Source organism: Eubalaena glacialis, chromosome 11 (assembly GCF_028564815.1).
Source record: "Eubalaena glacialis isolate mEubGla1 chromosome 11, mEubGla1.1.hap2.+ XY, whole genome shotgun sequence".
Lineage (NCBI taxonomy): Eukaryota > Metazoa > Chordata > Mammalia > Artiodactyla > Balaenidae > Eubalaena > Eubalaena glacialis.
In genome coordinates, this window is record NC_083726.1 from 63,902,627 (window position 1) to 63,924,855 (window position 22,229).

The 22,229-nt window shown below is 46.3% G+C and overlaps 2 protein-coding genes across 2 annotated transcripts in view; both read left to right on the top strand.

Annotated features, from left to right (window-relative positions):
* Positions 1-1,407: 1,407 nt before the first annotated feature.
* CELA1 (chymotrypsin like elastase 1) lies at positions 1,408-20,650 on the top strand. The gene is made up of 9 exons (XM_061206660.1): positions 1,408-1,447; positions 2,134-2,216; positions 3,125-3,289; positions 3,383-3,483; positions 5,001-5,126; positions 5,889-6,025; positions 7,547-7,692; positions 15,386-15,535; positions 20,417-20,650. The coding sequence occupies exons 1-9, from the start codon at positions 1,408-1,410 to the stop codon at positions 20,648-20,650; spliced, it is 1,182 nt and encodes a 393-aa protein (XP_061062643.1).
* A 152-nt stretch (positions 20,651-20,802) lies between these two features.
* Positions 20,803-22,229, top strand: part of BIN2 (bridging integrator 2) — a 33,182-nt gene continuing 31,755 nt past the window's right edge. The window contains exon 1 of the mRNA XM_061205005.1: positions 20,803-20,883. Coding sequence (XP_061060988.1) covers positions 20,803-20,883 — 81 coding nt within the window. The remainder of the gene's footprint in view (positions 20,884-22,229) is intronic.

Consider the following 22,229-nt stretch of genomic DNA (forward strand, 5'->3'; position numbering starts at 1 on the left):
CTCTCTTTTATCTGCTCGCCAGATCAGTCTCCCCAAACCTGTTTCCTAGTGAAACAGGAGGGAAGGGGGCAGGGCACAACCTTTGAAAGAATGACGTAGCCCGAGGACACGACATAAACTTATTAGAACCAAATGGGTCCAAGACGGCAGACGAGTCGACTTCCACTAGACCCTGAGCCTCAGGATATGCTCATTGTGCCACGTCAAGTTAAATGACACACCCACAGGTGCCATGACAGTTCCAAGACCGACAATAAGGATCAAACAGTGGGCGGTGGCCCAATTCCTGGAAATCGCCTCCCTTTCCTAAAATAGCTGGAATACTCTTCCCACTCAGTCGCCTATGAAATTACCCACCCCTATAAAAACTGACAACCGCATACTCTGGTGCCTTTCTCGCCTTCTGAGATGGCCCACGCTCTGTCTGTGGAGTGTGTTTCTCTCTAAATAAATCCACTTCTTACCTATCACTTTGTCTCTCACTGAATTCTTTCTGCGATGAGACATCAAGAACCTGAGCTTCATTAAAGTCCTGAAACCAGGTGTGTGATCTCAGTTGGCAGACTGTGGGTTTTGGCCAGGTTCGAGTCCCAGCCGCGTGGGTTCAAGTCCCAATCTGCGGTGCACGGTTTCACTAGTACCCTCTTCCATCAGAATTCTCTCCACTGCATCTACTCTGCTTTTGTCTCCTTGCATTTACACCACTGTCTGCGTCCTGGGGGCATGTGCCATTTCCCTCTTTGCTGTCTCTTCCTTCTTCTTGCTCTCCTTGCACACGTCCCTCCTCCAGCCCCCCATGCCTCCACCCCCTGGTGCACAGGGTAGGTCTCTGCACTGACAGTGCCCCCTAGGGCAGTGAGATGGTGGCAGGCTACGAGCAAGCAGAGCATCCCAAGGGAAATGCCAGTCCTGGTTCTCCATCTTATTTCTTTTTTTTTAAATTTTTTTTAACATCTTTATTGGAGTATAATTGCTTTACAATGGTGTGTTAGTTTCTGCTTTATAACAAAGTAAATCAGTTATACATATACATATGTTCCCATATCTCTTCCCTCTTGCATCTCCCTCCCTCCCACCCTCCCTATCGCACCCCTCTAGGTGGTCACAAAGCACCGAGCTGATCTCGCTGTGCTATTCCATCTTATTTCTGAAAAAGACTTTGTTGGATGCTTTTCAACTGAAAGAAATGATTAATTCAACCCTGACCTTGTTCTGTCTTTGTTCATAGGTAAATTCTTTTACGTGAAAAGAAACCTTTTCATTTGTGTTTCCATATCACCTGTGATTTTCCCTGCCTTCCACTGGCAGCCCTGCCAGTTGACAGGAAGGTCAGCAAAGCTGCTGATAAGAGGAGCATAAAGAGGGCTTGGTTCGTGGCAAGGGGGCAGTGGTCTACTTGCTGGCAACATGCTGCGCTTACTGGTGTTCACCACGCTGGTCCTTTATGGTAAGTGGGTCATCTGGCTGGAGTTCTGGAGGGAGGGAGATTGAGCAGGAGGGTTGGAAAGCTTTCCTTAAGCCCAGGTCTGCTCTCTATCCCAGGATGGGAAGGAGACTCTGCCTGTGAGTCTAGCAAAAACTTTATTCTCCTGGAGCCCATGATAGAAAAGGTCGGGGGCCTCTGGTTGAAAGGTCCCTGGGCCATGAAGCAGAGAGAAGCCTCTTCCAGAGCCCTGGGCTCCCCCACCAACCCCACTGACAGGAAGACATCCTCAGCACCTGGTGGCATGTGCACTGCTGTCCCTGCCCCCTGGAGAATCCCGCCAAAGCACTGTGTGTGGGAGGGTGAGGGTGGGGTCAGGGGTGGGGGGTAGGGAGTGGGGAGTCACCTCAGGCCAAGGGGTGACCCTAAGCAAGGCTGAGACCATGAGGAGCCTCTGGGGCCTGGCGCGGCAATGTGAGATGGGTCCTTCACAGCATGCCAAAGTTCTGGGGACACGTAGGGGAAGCAGAAAAGCAGAAGGCACTTAGACTTATCTGCTTTCAAAAGGGGCTCAGAGAACTCACAGCTGGGCCCCTCATTTGCTAGGGAGGAACTGTGAGTTTGCAGACAAAGCACAACTGCCACCCGCCCTCCCACCCTGAGCTGACCCCATGCTTAGTCATCACTCACTTTTCTTCTGCCCCACAAAGGACATAGTGCCCAGGACTTTCCAGAAACCAACGCCCGGGTAGTTGGAGGGACTCAGGCCCGGAGGAATTCTTGGCCCTCTCAGGTGGGTGTTCCTTCACAGCCCCAGACTGCCAACGAAATAAGAGTTGCCCATGTCCTGACATGCAATATTATGTATGTTTGTGTATATCGTTATCAACAGGAAGCTCTCCAACCGCCTGGATTCTAGCTTTAAAAGATGAATGGGACCAGGCTTAGGAGTTTTTTTCTAAATGCAAAAGGCTTGGAGGAAAGGATTTAAACACCAGTCACACTCACTCTCCCAGGCACACACCCAAACACAAACCACATTTACACTCCCAGCAATACCACTTGTGCCACACTAGCAAGACTGTGTGCCAGACCCACACCTCAGACTCTACACACCTTCACACACACACACACACACACACACACACACACACCCCGCACTCCACGCAGTGCGTGTCACACATGCAAACACACCTCTGCCCCCAAATGGAGCACGTTGCTCATTTGGCTATTTAAAGAGTTTCCACTTTCAAAATAGGGCAGCTAGGCTGTGATTTAAGCAATTCTAAAAGTGTAAAACTGGCAAATTAACTGGTGAATAGCCATACTTTGAGAGGAATCACTGCGATTAGAATTAAATTCAATTTACAAAAGTTTGTGCCCCAATTTTCAGGGGTAGAGCTATTGTGCGATATGAGGCAATGAAGGAGGAGGCATGAACTGATAAAAATGAATACTCCAGAGGTGTTTCTAAGTACCTGCTGGGGTGAGGGGACAGGGTGTATCTTAAAAACTTCGGAGGGGAGTTCTGGGGACCTAAGTTTGTGGCTTAGGTGATGGAGCAATTCCATGGCTCCATTTCCTTCCCAAGAGGGAATGGAGGTAGAAGGACCTGGGTTCCTGGCCCTTTGCAATAATATAGGGTAAGGATGCTGAATGCACTGTGTGTGTATGTCTTTACTCCCCCTTCCATGTACACAGCAAACGTCACCAAACGACGGAGCACTCTTTTCTGCTGGTCCTAGGGGCATCTACATGCCCCTTCTCACCACTACTCCAGGTAGCCACTACCAACCAATCAATAGCAACAGGTCAAATGAAAACAATTCGCCATCTCTAGCCCAGAAAGTTGGAGGCTGTTTTGAGGTATGGCAGGAGTTTAAGGAGGTAATACGTGGCTTGGGTCAATGCCTTTCAAGAAACACCAACCTATCCCTCTTTTCTTCTCTCCCCATCTAGATTTCCCTCCAGTACCAGTCTGGAGGTTCCTGGTTTCACACCTGTGGAGGGACCCTCATCAGACGGAACTGGGTGATGACAGCTGCTCACTGTGTGAACAAGTGAGAAAAACAAAGACCAGCTTTTCTGAGCCCCTGGGAGGGGAAGAGTCTGGTCCTTCTGGAGGCATATATATCTTTGACCACTCAGGGCAAGACTTTAAGGAGGTGTTTGGGGGCCTGCGGGGAGGTAGTAGGATATAATGGAAAGTACAAACTATGATGTCAGGCAAACTCAGGTTCACCTCCTGTCCCAGCTTCTTCTAGCTCTGTGAACTTGGATGGCGTACTTAGCTCTCTAAGCTCTCACTCTCTTATCTCTACCTACTTGGTAGAATTATTGTGAGAATTAAGTAGGTAAATATTTAAGTGCCTAGTCAACGCCTGACTGGTAACCATTTTTTCATATTAATCGTGAGCAATGGTTCTTAAATTTGAGCATGTATCAGAATCACCTGCAAGGCACAGATTGCTGGGCCCCACCCAATAGAGTTTCTGACAGGAAGGTCCAGGTTGAGGCCTGATAATCTGCATTTCTAACAAGTTTCCAGGTTATATTGATGCTGCTGGTCCAGGGACCATGCTTCAAGAACTACTGGTCTAGGACTTCCAGTGGTTAAGGCTCCACGCTTCCAATGCAGGGGGCACGGGTTCAATCCCTGGCCAGGGGGGAATAAGATCCCGCATGCCATGTGGTGTGGCCAAAAAAATTTTTTTCTTTTTTTTTTTTTAAATCTTTATTGGAGTATAATTGCTTTACAATGGTGTGTTAGTTTCTGCTTTATAACAAAGTGAATCAGTTATACATATACATATGTTCCCATATCTCTTCCCTCTTGCATCTCCCTCCCTCCCGCCCTCCCTATCCCACACCTCTAGGTGGTCACAAAGCACAGAGCTGATCTCCCTGTGCTATGCGGTTGCTTCCCACTAGCTATCTATTTTACGTTTGGTAGTGTATATATGTCCATGCCACTCTCTCTCTTTGTCACATCTTACCCTTCCCCCTCCCCATATCCTCAAGTCTGTTCTCTAGTAGGTCTGTGTCTTTATTCCCGTCTTGCCACTAGGTTCTTCATGACCTTTTTTTTTTTTTTTCCCTTAGATTCCATATATATGTGTTAGCATACTGTATTTGTTTTTCCCTTTCTGACTTACTTCACTCTGTATGACAGATCCCGCATGCCATGTGGTGTAGCCAAAAAATTTTAAAAACAAAAGGACTACTGCTACTGGTCTAGAAGTTTATATGTCCCTCGAAATCCCTCTATGGGCTGAGAGCCATTATTTCATTTATGCTCACCACACCTCTCCCAAGTTATGAGATATTCAGCCTCTGATGTTTAGCTTAGTAAATTGGGAAAATGAAGTTGATGGTAGTTTTTGTCACTTCCACAGGTTAGCAAATTGGGGATGAGAGGGTTGGTTACTTCCTTATCTTCCAGGGTCTTCCATCCTTCCACTGCCTGGGCCAGATAAGATGGGTTCCGGTCCTAAAGATAAGATGTAAGATGGCTTCCCAACTTTTCTCTAAGAGGGGAAAAAGAAGGATCACTCAGGGCTTCCCTCTCTCCCTCCAGCCAAATGAGCTTCCGTGTGGTGGCTGGAGACCACAACCTGAGCCAGAACGATGGCACCGAGCAGTACACGAGAGTGCAGAGGATCGTGGTGCATCCCTACTGGAACAGCAATAATGTGGCTGCAGGGTAGGGGCAAAGCGGGGCTGGCCTGGGGCTGGGAGGTGGAGGGCTGACTGGCCAGCCACGGGGTCTTGGCTTCCTTCACATTCATCCAGGAGGACTTTGAGAATTAAGATGTTGGAGGACTTGAGAATGTATGAAGATCTTTGGGGATTTGTTTGATCTACACTGGTTTGCATGATTGGATCCCCTGAATCTCCTTCTCTGCAGAGTTTAATGTTCCCGTTTTTATTGTTAGTCATTATTCATTTTATGGAATAGACTCCATCAGCAAAAGTAGATTTCTTAAAATGAATCTCACAATGAGAAAACTCCTGCAAGACTGAGCTGTAAACTTTTGGAAAGGAAGTAGTTAAGATGGTAGCCAATGCTATAGCGTGGGTTCAAGTAATTCGGATATTTCTGCAGAGCATTTGACATCTTTCTCCTTTGAGAACTCTTCTCTGCTACGAAGATCAAAGCACTCTGCTCCTTTCTGAGTCCCCATTCACAACTGAAAGAAGCGAGCTCCACTCCCCCTGGGTTGCAGACCAGAGCTAGGCGACAATGCTGAGACCTCACCAGCAGGGGCTGCTGTTAAACGTAGAATATCCTACAATCCAAATGCGTAGTTCCTCAAATTTGAGTCTTGGCGAGTCAGTCCCTTCCTTCTTCGAAGTCATTGGTTTCCAATTCCATGGTCACACAAGGCTGAGGGAGGGCTTGTCCCTATGCTGACTTAAAGGAAGGCCTGGTCCTGCAAGAGAGTGGTCTCCTTTCCTCCCGCAGCTATGACATCGCCCTGCTGCGCCTGGCCCCGAACGTTACCCTCAACAGCTATGTCCAGCTGGGTGTTCTGCCAACGGAGGGAACCATCCTGGCTAACAACAGCCCCTGCTACATCACAGGTTGGGGCAGGACCAGGAGTAAGTCGCCTACATTGGCACCATCCACCACATGGATCTTGATTATGTAGCTGAGCTTCTGGGGCACTTTTTCTGTGGTCCTAGGTGTTCAGAGCCAAAGACCAGGAACCAGAGATAAAATAACTGGTTCATGAAAACAAGCTAAGAACAAGCCATGGAATAGTCAAGTCAGAGATTCTCAGATTCTTATAACCAAAAAAAAAAAAAAAAAAGATAGACACCTTACCTCAGAGAGTATTTTGTTACCAGCCTCTCATTTTATACATACGGAAACTGAGGCCCAAAGAAATTAAAGACCTTGTTCAAGATCACATGACCAGGGACTTCCCTGGTGGTCCAGCGGTTAAGACTCCGCGCTCCCATTGCAGGGGGCCAGGTTCGATCCCCGGTCAGGGAACATAGATCGGGCATGGCACAACTAAGAGCCTGCATGCTGCAACTAAAAGATAACGCATGCCACAACTAAAAGATGCCGCATGCCGCAAAGAAGATCCCGCACGTGGCAACAAAGATCGCATGTGCTGCAAGTGAGACCCGGCACAGCCAAATAAATAAATATTAAAAAAAAAAAAAAATCACATGACTAGTTAGTAACTAGTGAGCTGGGGCCAGAACGCAGGTATCCTGGCTTCTGCTTTGCTGGTCATTACACCATCACGCTACCTTCATAGACAGTGGGTTGGAGTGAATGAGCCAGGGGTGGCTGCAGGTACAGAGAAGTCGAGGCAGAGGAGGCTTCAGCTTCTTCCGGTCAATCATGGGAAGATTTCTGGAAGGAAGAGTCATTAGATGACATGGAAAGGTGGGAGAGGCTATGCACAGAGATAGTTAACAAGGGCAGAGACAGCAGGCCTGGCACAGAAAGCTGTCAGCCATCAGGCAGGATCTGAGCTCTGGAGGAGAGGCAAGGCCTTGCTGGGAGCAGCCAGTCTACTGGGGAAACTGGGACTGAGAGAGACATGCTTCTAATCCAGCTCTGCTCCCAGTTCACTCAATGTCATTGTAGTTCAATTTCCTGATCTGTATATAACATGAAAGGATTGTTGTAAGTATCCAAAGAAGTAATTCATGTGCAAAGGCTTTGAAAAGTCAAAAAATGCAGATAAAGGAAAGCTCTTAAGAAATGGAAACAAGGGTGCATAGTCCCAGTTCTGCTTCACAGGGTTTACAGTGTAAGGAGGAAGCAGGACAGATAAGTTATTAACAAATAAGACCATTCTAGTTACTTAATTAAGGTATCCATGAGATTTTAAAAAAAAAAAAAAAAAGCAGGCGTAGGATTAGTGGCTTGGAACCTGGGAACAGTAGTCAAGGATGACTCCTTAAAGGAAGGTGCCTGTAGCTTTTCTATAAAGAGAGACAAAAGGAGGATCTATGACATGCAATGGGCAGAGAAAAGGAACTTGCCCCGACTTGACTTCAGCTTTCATCAGAGCTTGGGAAGGTTTGGCCGGGTATGGAAGGTTTTTTTTCCCTGGATAGCGTCTGGGGCTGACCTCCAATGCTGTGTGTCCTGTTCAGCCAACGGGCAGCTGGCCCAGACCCTGCAGCAGGCTTACCTGCCCACCGTGGACTACGCCACCTGCTCCAGCTCCTCTTACTGGGGCTCCACCGTGAAGAATACCATGGTGTGCGCTGGAGGAGACGGAGTTCGCTCTGGATGCCAGGTGAACACAGGCGGGAAACGTCAGAAGTCTCACCCCAGGTCCTAAGCCTCTCTGTTTCCCATCCCCCACCTTTTACTCACCTATTTCACACCTACTCCCACCCCTATGTACAGACTAAACTTTCTATTCTAGCATCTGAAGGAGAATGATTCTGTGCTACTAAGTGTATATTCACAGAATCTCCAAGTTGAAAGGAACCTTAAAATTCATCTTGCCTGTTGTCCTCCCCCACCTCAAAAGTTTGTATGTGGCCCAACATTTGTGTGTTGGTATATGTGAGTGTTCTTTAGAAGTTATTTGTGCCCTAGATTTTTTTTTTTATAAATTTATTTTTTTAATTTTTATTTATTTTTGGCTGCGTTGGGTCTTTGTTGCTGTGCGTGGGCTTTCTCTAGTTGCAGCAAGTGGCGGCTACTCTTCTTGTAGTGCACGGGCTTCTCTTGTTGCGGAATACGCGCGGGCTTCAGTAGTTGTGGTGCACGGGCTTAGTTGCTCTGCGGCATGTGGCATCTTCCCGGACCAGGGCTCGAACCTGTGTCCCCTGCATTGGCAGGCAGATTCTTAACCACTGCGCCACCAGGGAAGCCCCTGTGCCCTAGATTTTTAATGGCTGCCATGGGGCTAGGCCTGGAGTGGTGGTTGTAATTGTGTATAAGGTAGCTCCCCTCCCATCAACCCCAATTTTTCTTATAGCTCCTCCACCACCAGCCTTTTGACCCGATATTATTGATAGCAGAATGTATACAGGTGAATATGGTAGGGGAAAGTGCACAAAATAGTTTTATAATAGTATATATAATTATATATATATAAATCATCTTCTATTTAGACAAGATCAATCAGCAATACACCATCTCACAGATTTCTCTTTTTTTTAAACTTTTATTGGAGTATAGTTGATTTACAAGGTTGTGTTAGTTTCAGGTGTACAGCAAAGTGAATCAGTTATACATACACATTTATCCACTCTTTTTTTTTTTTTTTAGATTCTTTTCCCATATAAACCATTACAGAGTATTGAGTAGAGTTCCCTGTGCTATACAGCAGGTTGTTATTAGTTATCTGTTTTATATATAGTAGTGTGTATATGTCAATCCCAATCTCCCAATTTATCCCTCCCCTACCCTTATCCCCTGGTGACCATAAGTTTGCAGATTTCTTAATGCAGTTCAACAAATATTCTTGATCATCTGCTAAATACTAGGCACTGTGTTTGATTCATCTTTGTATTAAACATACAAAAGATACAAAGATAAATATAAACACAGTGTCTGGTGGAGGAATGGGAAGAGCAGACATAGGACAGAACATTGTAATACAATGTGGTTAAATGTTATAACAAAAATATGCGTAGGGTGATATGGGAGTCCAAAAGATAAGTACTTACCTCTACCTGTTGGTGTCGGAAAAGACTTGCCTTCCCTGAGAAACTAGAGTCTGTACTGAGTCATAAAGCTTAAATAGGAGAAAGCCAGGCAAAAAAAGAGGAAAAGATATTCAGAGAGAGGGAACATGAAGAAAGGCATGGCCCAAGAACCTAGAACACATAGAGAATTACAGGGCATTCCCTACCGTTAGAGCAGAGGTCATGGCCCACAGCCTCCAAGCCCAGCTTGCTGCCTGTTTTTGCATGGTCCGTGAGCTAAGAATGTTTTTCACATTTTTTAATGGTTGGGAAAAAATTAAGAAAGGAATAATATGTCATGGCACATGAAAAATATAAAATTTCAGTGTTCGTTAAAAAAAAGTTTTATTGGAACACAGCCTTACTTGTTCATTACATATTGTTTATGGCTGCTTTCATGGAATTGAACAGTTGCAAGAGAGACTGGCCTGCAAAGCCTGAGATATTTACTCTTTGGCTCTTTACAGAAAAAGTTTGCTGACCTCTGGGCTAGAACATAAACTACTACCATACTAGGGAATGTCAGGAGATAACACTAGAGACAGGTAGAAGCCACATGACTTAGGCCTTCAGATGTCATGCTTGGGGACATGAACCTTTATCTTAGGCACTGGGAAACCACTGAAGAGTTCTAAACAGGAGAACAGCATGATCAGATTTGCCTTTTAGAAGCACTCTCTGATGACAAGGTAAGCATGTTTTTGAAGAGAGCAAAATTAGCAGGGAGACTGCTTAGGAGACTATTGCAATTATCTAGGCAAGAAATCTGAGGGCCCGAATTAGGGCAGTGGAGAGGAGGAAGGAGGGTCAGGAATGACTTCCAGGCATCTGACTTCAGTGATCTGGGGGAGGTGTTTGTTGCCTCTATGAGACAATATTTATAGGATTTTGGAGGGAAGGTTGAGTCTGACAAGTTGAGTCTGAGATCCCAGTGGGACATTCAGTTATAGTTAACTGGTAAGAAACTATATATAAAGAGAGTGGAGCCTGAAGGAGAAAGCTAGGCTAGAGATAAGCTTAACAGGAAATGAGATCCCTCAAAGTCCCCCACCCCCCATCCCCACCTCCCCCAGGGAAAAGTGGTAGAATGAGAAAAAACAAACAAACAAACAGTGAGTTGGGGGGAAGAACTGTGATAACATAAATATTTGAGTGCTTCAGAGATAAGTGGAGGACAAAGGACCCGTAAGGATCTAAAAAAGAGGTAAGAGAAAAGCATAGTAAATAAAGGTTTTACAAAATCTCGGGAAATACTGATAGGTCATCACATAGTATACGTTGCATCCAGGAGCCATGGTGGATAACTGAAAGTGGCTACTTTGGCAGTTGGCGGGTCACTGGTAACTACGGCTAGAACAGTTTCAGTGGAGTGGTGAGGGCAGAAGCTTGATTGAAGGGTAAGGAATGAAGAGGCAACACTGGGTCATTTGTAGAGATGTGGATGGACCTAGACTCTGTCATACAGGGTGAAGTAAGTCAGAAAGAGAAAAACAAATATCGTATATTAACACATATATGTGGAATCTAGAAAAATGGTACAGATGAACCTATTTGCAGAGCAGGAATGGAGACTCAGACGTGTGGACATGGGGTGGGGGCGGGGAAGGGGCGGGTGGGATGAATTGGTAGATTAGGTTTGACATAAATACACTACCATGTGTAAAATAGATAGCTAGTGGGAACCTGCTGTATAGCACAGGGAGCTCAACCCGGTGCTCTGTGATGACCTAGATGGGTGGGATGGAGGGAGGGGAGGGAGGTCCAAGAGGGAGGGATATATGTATACATATAGCTGATTCACTTCATTGTACAGCGGAAACTAGCACATCATTGTAAAGCAATTATACTCCAATTTAAAGGAACGAAAGAAAGAAAGGAAGGAAGGAAGGTAGCAAAGAATGTAGAATACTCTTTCGAGAATCTTGGATGAAAGTGAGGAATTTTAAAAGTCTGGTAGCTTTAAGGAGGATGACAGTCATGGAGGGGGTGGATCTTTTAAGAGGGAAGAAAATTGAGTGTGTTTCTGGGCAGAGAGGAAAGGATCCTGCAGAGTCGGAGAGAGGGGAAAAATGGATGACACAAGATCCCGGAGGAGAAGGAAGAGATGAAGCAAGAGCACAGGTGGAGCTGGCCTTGAACAGAATAGGGACACAAAAATGTGCATGGACATGAAAGAGAGTGCAGGCTGGGTAGCTGGAAGTTGGCGGGTGTTCTGCCATCTTGCTTCTATTTACTCATGAACTAGGAGTCAGATTAAATGCTGAAAATGAAGGGACAAGGGTTGTTTGCGTCTGGATTAATTAAGGTGAATGGGTTTAGAAAGACTGGCCTCCATGATGTTACTGATAGGCTGAGGTTGGAGACCATGCAATAATCATAATGGATATATGATTCACTCCATTCAAAGATCTAGTTGTAGGGAATGGATTAATCCAGGGCTGGGTTTTCATGCATTATTGGGACATAAATACAAGATTGCAGATCAAATGCAAGCTCCAAGCTAGGTGGAGAAGGAAGAGAAGCCAGAAGGAGGCTGGTAGCCTGGCTGAAATAGTAGAATCAAAGATTAAAGGGTTTTTTGTGTGTTTGTTTTAAAGATTTTTTATTTATTTTTTTGATGTGGACCATTTTTAAAGTCGTCACTGAGTTTGTTACAATATTGCTTTTGTTTTATGTTTTGGCCCTTTGGCCGCAGGGCATGTGAGGTCCCGGCTCCCCAACCAGGGATCGAACCCACAGCCCCCCGCCCCCCCACACTGGAAGGCTAAGTCCCAACCACTGGACCGCCAGGGAAGTCCCTAAAGGGTTTTTTGTGAGCACTTAGAACTATGGAAGTAAGGTGAGCAACTCATCCCAATTTTCCCAGGACTTCCCCAGTGTCAACTGAAAACAAAACAAAACCGCACAGCCTAAAAGTTGAGAGTTATGTTTTATTCGGTGATCTTACTAAGGACTATAGCCCGGGAGACAGCCTCTCAGACAGCTCTGAGCAACTGTTCCAAAGACGTAAGGGAGGAGCCAGGATGTATTGGAGTTTTTGCTGAAAAAAAAACATGGAGACAACCATCAAAGATTACTGCTAATAACAAGAAACAGACCTCTCAAGTGAATGATTTTAGTGTTTTTCTGTGTATGGGAAGATGCAAGAGTCTGGGCTTACAGAAATCATTCCTTTGATATGCATCGTAACTATCTAGAGCCAGTATCATTTTTCTCCATCCTGAAATCCCCTCAGGATGTGGAAGGTGGCTGCAGTGGCTGGTGGCTTGATGGCGGGCAACATTCGTTGTTTCCCAGAATGGAAGGCAAAATTCTTTGTCTACTGACATGGCAGGTGACATTTTTTTGTCCACACCAGTGTCAAAACTTAAAAGTCCTATATCCTGGGAACCCTACCTGCAAGTTGGGGCAAAAAAAAAAAAAGATGAACACATAAGTCAAGCTCTTACAGGTCCTCGCCAGCCACCTTCACCTATAACCTCTTAAGGTTTAACCTTTCGGAGTTTAATTCACTTTCCTCTGCTGTCTCTCAAGGCCTTGAACTCTGAAAAACTAGAGTACTTTTCTTCTGGCTGCCGCTCCAGATAGGCAATTCTCTGAGGCGATTGTGTCGCCAGGTCTCTTCCCACTGGAATTTCCCAAATATTGTGTCTTTGTTTTCTGGGCTTTCAGATTTCTGGGTCCCAGCCCTTCTCCTCAGAGTGGATTCACTAAGCCCCTCCTCTCACCTCAAGCCACCATCTCCCACTGAGCTCTTTCCCACCTCTTCCTTCTGCCCTAAAATCCTCAGCCACACCCTCCATCGCTACAGTCTTTGTTTCTTTTCAGGTCAATTAGCATAAGAAAATCGTATGATATACAATTCAATTACCTTCCATTCCTCTAGCTTAGAAATACTATCAAACCCCTATTAGAATTTGGACGGAAGATATTTAAACTGTTTTGTTTTGTATTGAGTACAATAATCTAAAGGAAGCATCTTCTTTCCCTAAACATAGTTGGGATGGGGTACAGCTATTTCCTTTTTAAAAGAATTATCCCCAATTTGAACTTTTGGTCTCTTTCCCTAGTTCTTCTTTTTTTAAGTTTTAATTTTTATTGAAGGTATGTGTATTAAACTGCTTAAGGTGGCCAATAAAACTATGAGGTTTAATAGTGGGAAAGAACAGTCATTGTGTTCCTTCTACCACCTCAAGTTCTCCCTCCCTAGAGGGGACCACTTTCAACTCTTCAGCTGATTTCTTTCAGTGTCTACTTCCACCTCTCTAAAAGCATATACTTATATTGCCACTTAATTTTTCAGCTCAGGCATTATGCAAGATGTGCAACCTCTCTTCCTTTTACACATATATACTTGCCCCCAGCATGAACTTTTCTATCTGCACCCCCAACCTCCCCAAATAATTTTGGTTAAATTAACATTTAGTATTTATTATGATTATGTAAAATGCTATTCCCTGCATAATTTTGTTTTCACTGGGGTTAATAATTGTCTTTTTAAATTTGCATAATGTATACTCAATTTATCACCAGTTCAGCCCCAAACTCTCCACTAATTTATAAGTGACCTATTTTAATCTTCTCTTGACCCTAGTGTTCTGTGTCTTGGTATGGGTCTATCTGCATTCATTTTGAGGGACATTTAGTGGTTTTTTTCATTCTGGAAGCTCCAGACCTTTGCTTCTGAAAATGTTTATTTATTGATCATTTCCTCCCCTCCATTTTTATTTTCTCTTTCTAGAATTTTCATTATTCACACATCTACCTCCTAAATTGGTCCTCTTATTCTCATATTTTCTCTCTATATATTTTGTCTGCTTTATCTCCTAACCCAATCTTTCATTTCTACTATCATATTCATAATTTCCAAAGGCTCTTTTTGTTTTCTGAATGCTCTAATAGCTTGCTGTTCTTGTATCATGGATGCAATATTAATCATAGTTTTGTTGTTTATATTCTTCTCCCTGCATAATCTTGGTTGCCTTCATTTTTTATTTCTTTCTCTTTGTTGATCTTTTTTTTTCCTTAATAAGGAGGTTTTAATTAATTAATTAATTAATTAATTAATTAATTAATTAATTATATTTTTATTGGGTCTTTGTTGCTGCGCGCGGGCTTTCTCTAGTTGCCGTGAGCGGGGGCTACTCTTTGTTGCGGTGCGCGGGCTTCTCATTGCGGTGGCTTCTCTTACTGCGGAGCATGGGCTCTAGGCGTGTGGGCTTCAGTAGTTGTGGCTCGCGGGCTCTAGAGCGCAGGCTGAGTAGTTGTGGCGCACGGGCTTAGTTGCACTGCGGCATGTGGGATCTTCCCGGACCAGGGCTCGAACCTGTGTCCCCTGCATTAGCAGGCAGATTCTTAACCACTGCGCCACCAGGGAAGCCCCTTGATCTTTGTTTTTATATTGTGGCTTTCTTCAGATGTTTGGTCATCCTTGACCATATGCTCTCATTTCAGAGTGGGACAGTGAAGAGCTGATAGGTAGCTCTGAGCCTTAGGTGGGGTTCATCTATAGTGAACTGCTTTGTCAGGGGATCTGGCTAGGCCGTTTCATTGGGGGACTTCCAATGTTAGTATCTTTAGATGTTCCCTCTTGTGCTGGTCAGATTCTCCAAAGAAATATCTTCCAATTTTATGTCTGGAATCGCAGAACTGACATTCTGGGAACTGAGTAAGGAAACGAGTGTCAAGGTCACGGTCTGTAAACTCCGGTTTGTCTGATTCTAAGCCTGAGCACGTAACCACTACCCAATACATCACTTTCTCTTCTCTTTACGCCAGTTTAGTTTAACATGTTTTGACTACATACCCTGTGTCTAAAGGCTAAGTCTAATTAGACCCGTTGGTCTGAATGCTGGGGATAAATAAATCATTAGAACAACCTATTCCCCTCACCCCACGTTCAATTTAAGTCAGTAACAGCTATTGAGCCTAAGATATTCAAAGTTCTATGCTAGCATTGTGGAGAGGAAAATATCAGTAAGATGTAGTTCCTGTCTCAAGAAGCTCACAGATAAGCGTGGGAGATAGAAACAAATTATGAAACCAAAATACAAGGCAGAACATGACATAAGTGCTACAAAAGAAAGGAAGAAGTGCTATGGTCATTTAGAAAGGAAGAGAAGATTCATCTTGATTGAGGGGATATGAAGGAAGTGGGGATTTTAACTGGAGCTTTTAAACAGTACAGGATTGTACAAACAGAGATGGGGGTGGGTGGGTGTAAGCAGAAACAAAGTCCCAAAGATCAAAAGATCTGGAGTTTTAGGACACTGCTTCTCCTCTCCACAGGGTGATTCTGGGGGCCCCCTTCATTGCTTGGTGAATGGCCAGTATACTGTCCACGGTGTGACCAGCTTTGTATCCAGCCTGGGCTGTAATGTCTCCAGGAAGCCCACAGTCTTCACTCGGGTCTCTGCTTACATCTCTTGGATAAAAAACGTGAGTCCTCTCAAATGATGGTTTGAAATAGGGTTACCTGGAGACCCATGCACTGGCTGGGGTGGGGAGCAAAAGTTAAACAGGGGAAGCCATCCTCTTCCTCACCGCATTCAAATGTTTACTCCTTTCCCTTCCTCCATAGTGTACTTTCGCTCGATAATGTTGCCATCCTGAGTTCCACTTCACATACCCACTAAGAATGCTTCACTGTATTGTTTACTGCTTAGGGTAAGGTGGGTGGTGGCAACAACAGATCTGAACCAGGTACATATCAGTGCTGTCCAAAGTCAAAGCCAAGGGGAAAATGGCTTCCCTCTCCTGGGCGAGGGAAGAGGCACTAACCTTCTCCTCCACCAGTTCTTTCTAAGGGCATCATGAGAATTTGCTCTACCCTTTGCCAAGAGGTTTTACCACCTTAAACAATGCTTGAGGGTTAGGTGAGACTATACCTACACTGACCTGGTGGTAGAGCCTCACAGTTATCCCACCTATACCCTCCAGTCTTCAAACACATTCTGGAGTCTTGTGGCATGAACCTTGACTCACAACCGGTTCAAGGTCTGCCCTTGACACTAAGTCTTGAGTATGTGCCTATAATATTGAATTGTCCTGACACAGCTGAGAACTACTTCCTGCCCCCCCCCCCCCCATAAACCCAGTACAGGGCCATACTCAACTGGGAGCCCTGAAGGAAAAAGAAAGGAGGTGGGCAGAAGTTATTGACTGGATATAACCGGTTTTTCCTTCAGGTCACTGCCAACAAATGAACATTTTCTTGTGTCCAACGACCTTCCCAAGATGATTCTTAGATCCACAGCAGGACTTGAGGCCATCAAGGAAAAACCATTCTAACAGACTATTGAGCCAGATACAGAAAGGCAAATAAAATTGAATATATATATTACCCTGTGTCTTTTTATTTGTAATTAAGCCCTCTAGTGGAAATGCAGTTATAGGGCCTGAGTTGGATTTCACCACATTTCTGGGCTCGTTCTTCCATTTGCTGCCATCTCTATCAGTTCACAAACTACGCCAAGTGAGAGTGGTCTTACATTGTCCTTTTTGGATTATGTTAGGACCTACTCATCCATTAATCTGCCCATCTGTCCCTCCTCCCAAACATATTTGCTATATTCACAGGCACAGAGGGCTTTAAAATGTTCCTGAGTGACTAAATGTGCCCTGACTCTCCCAAGTAGACTGTGGGCTTCTCCTTCTTTTCTTTCTCCCTTCAGTGCCTAGAACAGGGCTCACCCCAAGGTTCTGAGTCATGGCAACTACAAGGATACATTAGAGATAGGAGTACAGGATTAGGTGGTAGGTCAGATGCCAGCAGACAACGTAAGTGACAAATTAGAAAGGAGACAGAGAGGAAAGAATAGAAAAAAGGAGAAGATAAGGAACAAAGAAAGGAAAGGGTTGAGGGGAAAATAATATGTGGTCTCAAACTAAGTATGAGTCAGCACTTCAAGGCTGGACAAAAATAAGCAACCGGATCCGGGGTTCTATAAACCACAGAGAACTGGGAAGCTGATAATTCTGTCCTATCCTGGCCAGGGCTCAGTCTGTTAGAGTGGCCTGTGATAGAGTGAAGAGGGAACTGAAAGGAGAAGGCTAAGAGGGTGAGAAGTAGCTTTTCATAGCAATCACTGAGGACCAGACAAGAGGTACCAGGATAGTTAACATTACAGCAGGAGAAACTGGCTAAGACCGGTCTTGCAATTTATAGGCTGCTTTGTCAGCAGAGGCCTCTAGAACAGTGTATACACCAAAAGAAGCTGGGCTAGAGAGGACACCTTTATTCCCAACTCACTTCTACCACTGAGGAACTGGGTAACCTTGGGCAAGTCACCAGCCCTTTCTGCTACTCAGTTTCCCTACCTAGTTAACTTCTAAAGATTTTTCCTGCTCTAATAATACTATATGATTTGGTGACGACCAATTTCAGTTCCCAAGGGACTGGCACTGAAGACGGTTTCTTAGGAAGCAGTGGCTGGGCTGTATCGCTGAGGATGCTGAGGATTCCTGACAGTGACCCAGGTATCGGCCTCCTTCGGCTAGTGACACACCTGTTGTCATCGCCATCTCTCCTCAGTGTTCCCACAGCACCACAGTCCTCCCACTTGCCCCCACTTCTCCCCACCCAACGTCAAGTCCTTCCATTTTGTTCACTCTGCCTCTTCTAGACCATCCCCACAGCTAGCATTATAACAGAATAAACCCTAATGACCTATTACCTGAAATTTTTGTATCCATCTCTAGAAATGATTAAGCACATAACATTATAAACATCTGATTAACAACCTATCTCCACTTCCAGACATTAAGTATCTTGAAGTCAGGGATCACATTTTTAAAATTCATTCTTGGCTTCCCCAACACCCAGCAATGCCTGTCACATGGTTGACCCTGAGTGCAGTATGCCTTTTTGGGGGAATGACCTGAAAAACAATAGCAGAGAAGGCCCTCCATTTTGTCTCAGACCTCCAGCTTCCCTCTCCAGTCCTTAGGAAGTGTATTTTGTCCCTCTTCCTTTCTTTCGGGGAATTTTACCTGTACTATAAAATCCTTGAGTAAGCAGTTCCTCCAAACCCAGTGTCCTAATTTCCAGCTATCCCCTCAAACATGTCAGGGAGTAACTTTCTTTTCTTTCCTTTTTTTTTTTTTTTTTAAATGTGGTCCTCTCTGCATTAGAGATTAAGGTTTTTTTTTTTTAATTAATTAATTTATTTATTTTTGGCTGCGTTGGGTCTTTGTTGCTGCATGCAGGCTTTCTCTAGTTGCGGCGAGCAGGGGCTACTCTTCGTTGTGGTGCGCGGGCTTCTCATTGCGGTGGCTTCTCTTGTTGTGGAGTGTGGGCTTCAGTAGTTGTGGCACAGGCTCAGTGGTTGTGGCGTATGGGCTTAGTTGCTCCGCGGCACGTGAGATCTTCCCAGACCAGGGCTCGAACCCCTGTCCCCTGCGTTGGCAGGCGGGATTCTTAACCACTGTGCCACCAGGGAAGTCCCAGGGAGTAACTCATTTGGAGACCTTCTACCTAGAGAAGAAACTGTTATAATCTGAGCAGTCCCACCCCAAGTTACATAATTGATATCCTCTCTCCATCTAGTACACTGTACTAGTTCCTCCAGCTAGAAAAATTTGCTCCCCATCCCCAGCACAGGCTTCCATACCCTCCTCCTCAGCCTTTTGTCAATAAAGGTCCTCTCCTTTCCTAAGCATCCTTGTTTCTACTTCTAGCTCAGTTGTTCCTCCATTTCAAGTCCAGATCTGGAGTCCTGTCCCCTTTGCTCAGCCTACCCCTACCAGATCTAGGTTTAGAGCTGTGAGTGAAAGAATGTTGCCTGCCATATCAGTAAACAAAGGATGTTGCAGCCATCAAGCCATCACACTACAGCACCCCTCCCCCAGTGGTGAGCCCTGAGGGAACTCAGGATAGAAACAGGATGCCGACCATCAAGCCATCAGCCACTGAAGCCACCCCCAGCCCCAACAGTTTACCCTGAGGAGACTCAGGATGAGAAAGCACAGGATACTGACCCCAGATAGCTGAGGTGCATATCAAAGGAGTGATTTCAGTGAGCCCAGACTCTTGCATCTTCCCACAAATAGAAAAGCACCAAATTCCTTAACTTGAGATATCTGGTTTTCTTTAGTAAACCATAATCTTTTGATGTTCTAACAACCTGGTCTTTGTTGCAAAAACTCCTATATATCCTGGTTCCTCCCCTACCTCTTCCCAGCAGTCTCTCAGAGCTACTTGAGAGGCTGTGTCCCAGGCTTAAGTCCTCAGTTTTGTCCGCCAAATAAAGCGTAATTCTCAACTGTTAGGTTGTGCTTTTTTTTTTTTCCAGTTGACAGAGCCAACCTCTCTGGTAGAGGGTTTCCATCTTTAAAAACTGCACCCTGGGGCTTCCCTGGAGGCTCAGTGGTTAAGAATCCGCCTGCCAATGCAGGGGACACGGGTTCGAGCCCTGGCCCAGGAGGATCCCACATGCCGCGGAGCAGCTGGGCCCGTGCGCCACAACTACTGAGCCTGTGCTCTGGCGCCCTCGAGCCACAACTACTGGGCCCACGTGCCACAACTGCTGAAGCCCGTGTGCCTGGAGCCCGTGCTCCGCAACGGGGGAGGCCACCGCGGTGAGAGGCCCGCGCACTGCAACAAGGGGTGGCCTCCGCTCGCTGCAACTAGAGAAAAGCAACAAAGCAGCAACGGAGACCCAACGCAGCCAGAAACAATAAATAAATAAAATAAAATAATAAAATAAATAAATTTATTTTTTAAAAAACCCAAAAAACAAAAAAACTGCACCCTGGAGTAAGAAATTTTACTTGGTGATCCAGTACACATACCCATATAAGTCAAACCCGTTTTCCCATACATATATATATTTTTTAATTTATTTACTTTTGGCTGCGTTGGGTCTTTGTTGCTGTGCTCAGGTGTTCTCTAGAGCATTGAGTGGGGGCTACTCTTCCTTGCGGTGCGCGGGCTTCTCATTGCAGTGCCTTCTCTTGCTGCAGAGCACGGGCTTCAGTAGTTGTGGCACATGGGCTTCAGTAGTTGTGGCTCACCAGCTCTAGAGCGCAGGCTCAGTAGTTGTGGCGCACGGGTTTAGTTGCTCCGCAGCACGTGGGATCTTCCCGGACCAGGCCTCTAACCCGTGTCCCCTGCATTGGCAAGCGGACTCTCAACCACTGCACCACCAGGTAAGTCCCTTATACAACACTCTTGCTGAGTGGAAATCACAGTATTTTCTACCCCCTTGTTTCAGTTATCCTCCCCCGCTGATCGGTTACAGCTAATTGGCTCTCGGGGAACACTGAGTCTTCGCACACGTTTGCAAACTCCTCAGCGGGTCTGGTGTTCCTCTATCTCAGCGCCGCCTGAGGGCAGGCCCGCCTTTCCCGCCTCCGGGGGACAGGCCCAGCCCCAGCCTGAGCCCCACAGGTGCCCCATTGGCCCCTCCCCGGGCCGCACCCGGGAGCCGGACGGTGATGGGCCTCGGAGAGGGCCCAGGGGCGCCACCGGCTGGGCCTCGAGTGGGCCTCGCAAGGGTCTCCGTGAGGGCCGGGCGCCCTGGGCCTCAGGCAGCCTCGGGCAGCCCAGGGTGAGTCCGAAGCGGCGGCGGGGCGGGGTGTGTGTCGCGAGGCCCGCCTGCCCGACCGGATGCGAGGCATGCCGGGAACCTCGCTTCCTCCTCAGGGGCCCCGAGAAAACCACAGGGCTCCGGGCCAGGGCCTGCCGCCCCTGGGGAGCCGGCAGGATGGCTGAGGGCAGGGCGAGCGGCGCCGCCGGCCTCTTCGCCAAGCAGGTGCAGAAGAAGTTCAGCAGGGCCCAGGAGAAGGTAGGCAGCAGGGAGCCGAGGCCGAGGCCCAACGGGGCGACGAGGGCGTGCAGGGTGCTCGGGGCCGGGAGGCTGGGCCGCCCACAGGGGTATCCGGCTGACCTCGGGAAACGCGAGCGGGGACTGGGTTTCCATTGAAACAGGCAGATTTGAGAGAAGGCAGAGCCTTGCCTGGTCTTGGGCAGGGATGGGGGAAGCTGGGAGATGGTTCCCGCGGCCTTTCGCAGGAACCTTAAACAACGCCCAAGCTGACCCAGAAAAGGGGAAAGAAAGGAACTAACGTTGGTGACTGCTGTGTAGCAGATTTTGGCCTCGCAACCCAGCGAGGGTGGTATCTTTTACAGATGATGAAATTGAAGGTTCAAAGAGGGTCATTTCCCAGAGTCATAAGACAGTACTGACCAGCTGGCCTGCCAGCGAGCATCACCCGTTAGCTGGGACCGGGAGTCCAGGAGAACTAGAGGAATTCTGCCCAGTTCCCTCTGTACCTGACCCGGCCTGGCCGCGGAGTGTTGCTTAAGCTGATGTAAGCAGAAGCCCGTATCTGCTTCCTGTTCAGGGTGGGGAAGGAGCATTTCTTTTTGCCTTGTATCCTCGGTGAGCTGTGGGCGGCCCTGCTCCATCTAGGTACGCTGTCTGTACGTCCGTCTATAACTTGCCCACCTACGGAGATGGTGTGGACCGTGCTCCACACATTTCAGTGGCATTACTGTTTCTACCCGTTCAGAGTATTTTCTTTGCTTCTAACCTGAACCCCTGCTCTCCACCCACCAACACTCTGGTAGGTGAGATGGTATGGGTAAATGAATAGGCTAGAAGAAAAACCGGAGGGAGAGAGAGATAAGGACCTGGGAGAGAATTTTGGTTTTCTAAGACTTAGTGGTCTTAGAAGCATTTGAATGAACACCATATGCTTAAGAATTTAAATATTTGTATCATCTTCTAAAAGCGGAGCACTAGCTTGAGTGCTGGGAAGGATTAAAGGCAGCCAGCTCTCCCAAGTGGGATTATCAACAGAGAATTGATGGAATATAGATGTAGTCCCTATGTTTAAGAGGCTCACAGTGGAAGGGTAGGGGGAATGTGTGTGTTTTTTCCCTGGTCTTTGAGGAAGCTGGGGTCATGTGAAAGAGCAGAGGAAAAGGAAAAGATTTTTGTGTGGCTGGACTTTGTTACTTTACCCTAACTTCACCTTGATCATGGTTTCAGTCTCTCCAAAGGCTGTCTAGTTACAAATCTGATAGTGATCAGAGCCTATGGGAAGGTCTAGTTAGAAGTGGTTTGTGGAGGAAAAGGAGGTACTAGAGAAGAGAAGGCCAGCTACTCTATGGGTTGGAAAAACAAAC

Bases quoted from the DNA above. Each gene is read 5' to 3' on its own strand.
- CELA1 (XM_061206660.1), top strand. From the start codon at position 1,408: ATGCTGCGCTTACTGGTGTTCACCACGCTGGTCCTTTATG. The intron at 2,217-3,124 runs GTGGGTGTTCCT...CCATGTACACAG, and splicing joins GGAATTCTTGGCCCTCTCAG to CAAACGTCACCAAACGACGG. The intron at 3,484-5,000 runs GTGAGAAAAACA...CTCTCCCTCCAG, and splicing joins GCTGCTCACTGTGTGAACAA to CCAAATGAGCTTCCGTGTGG.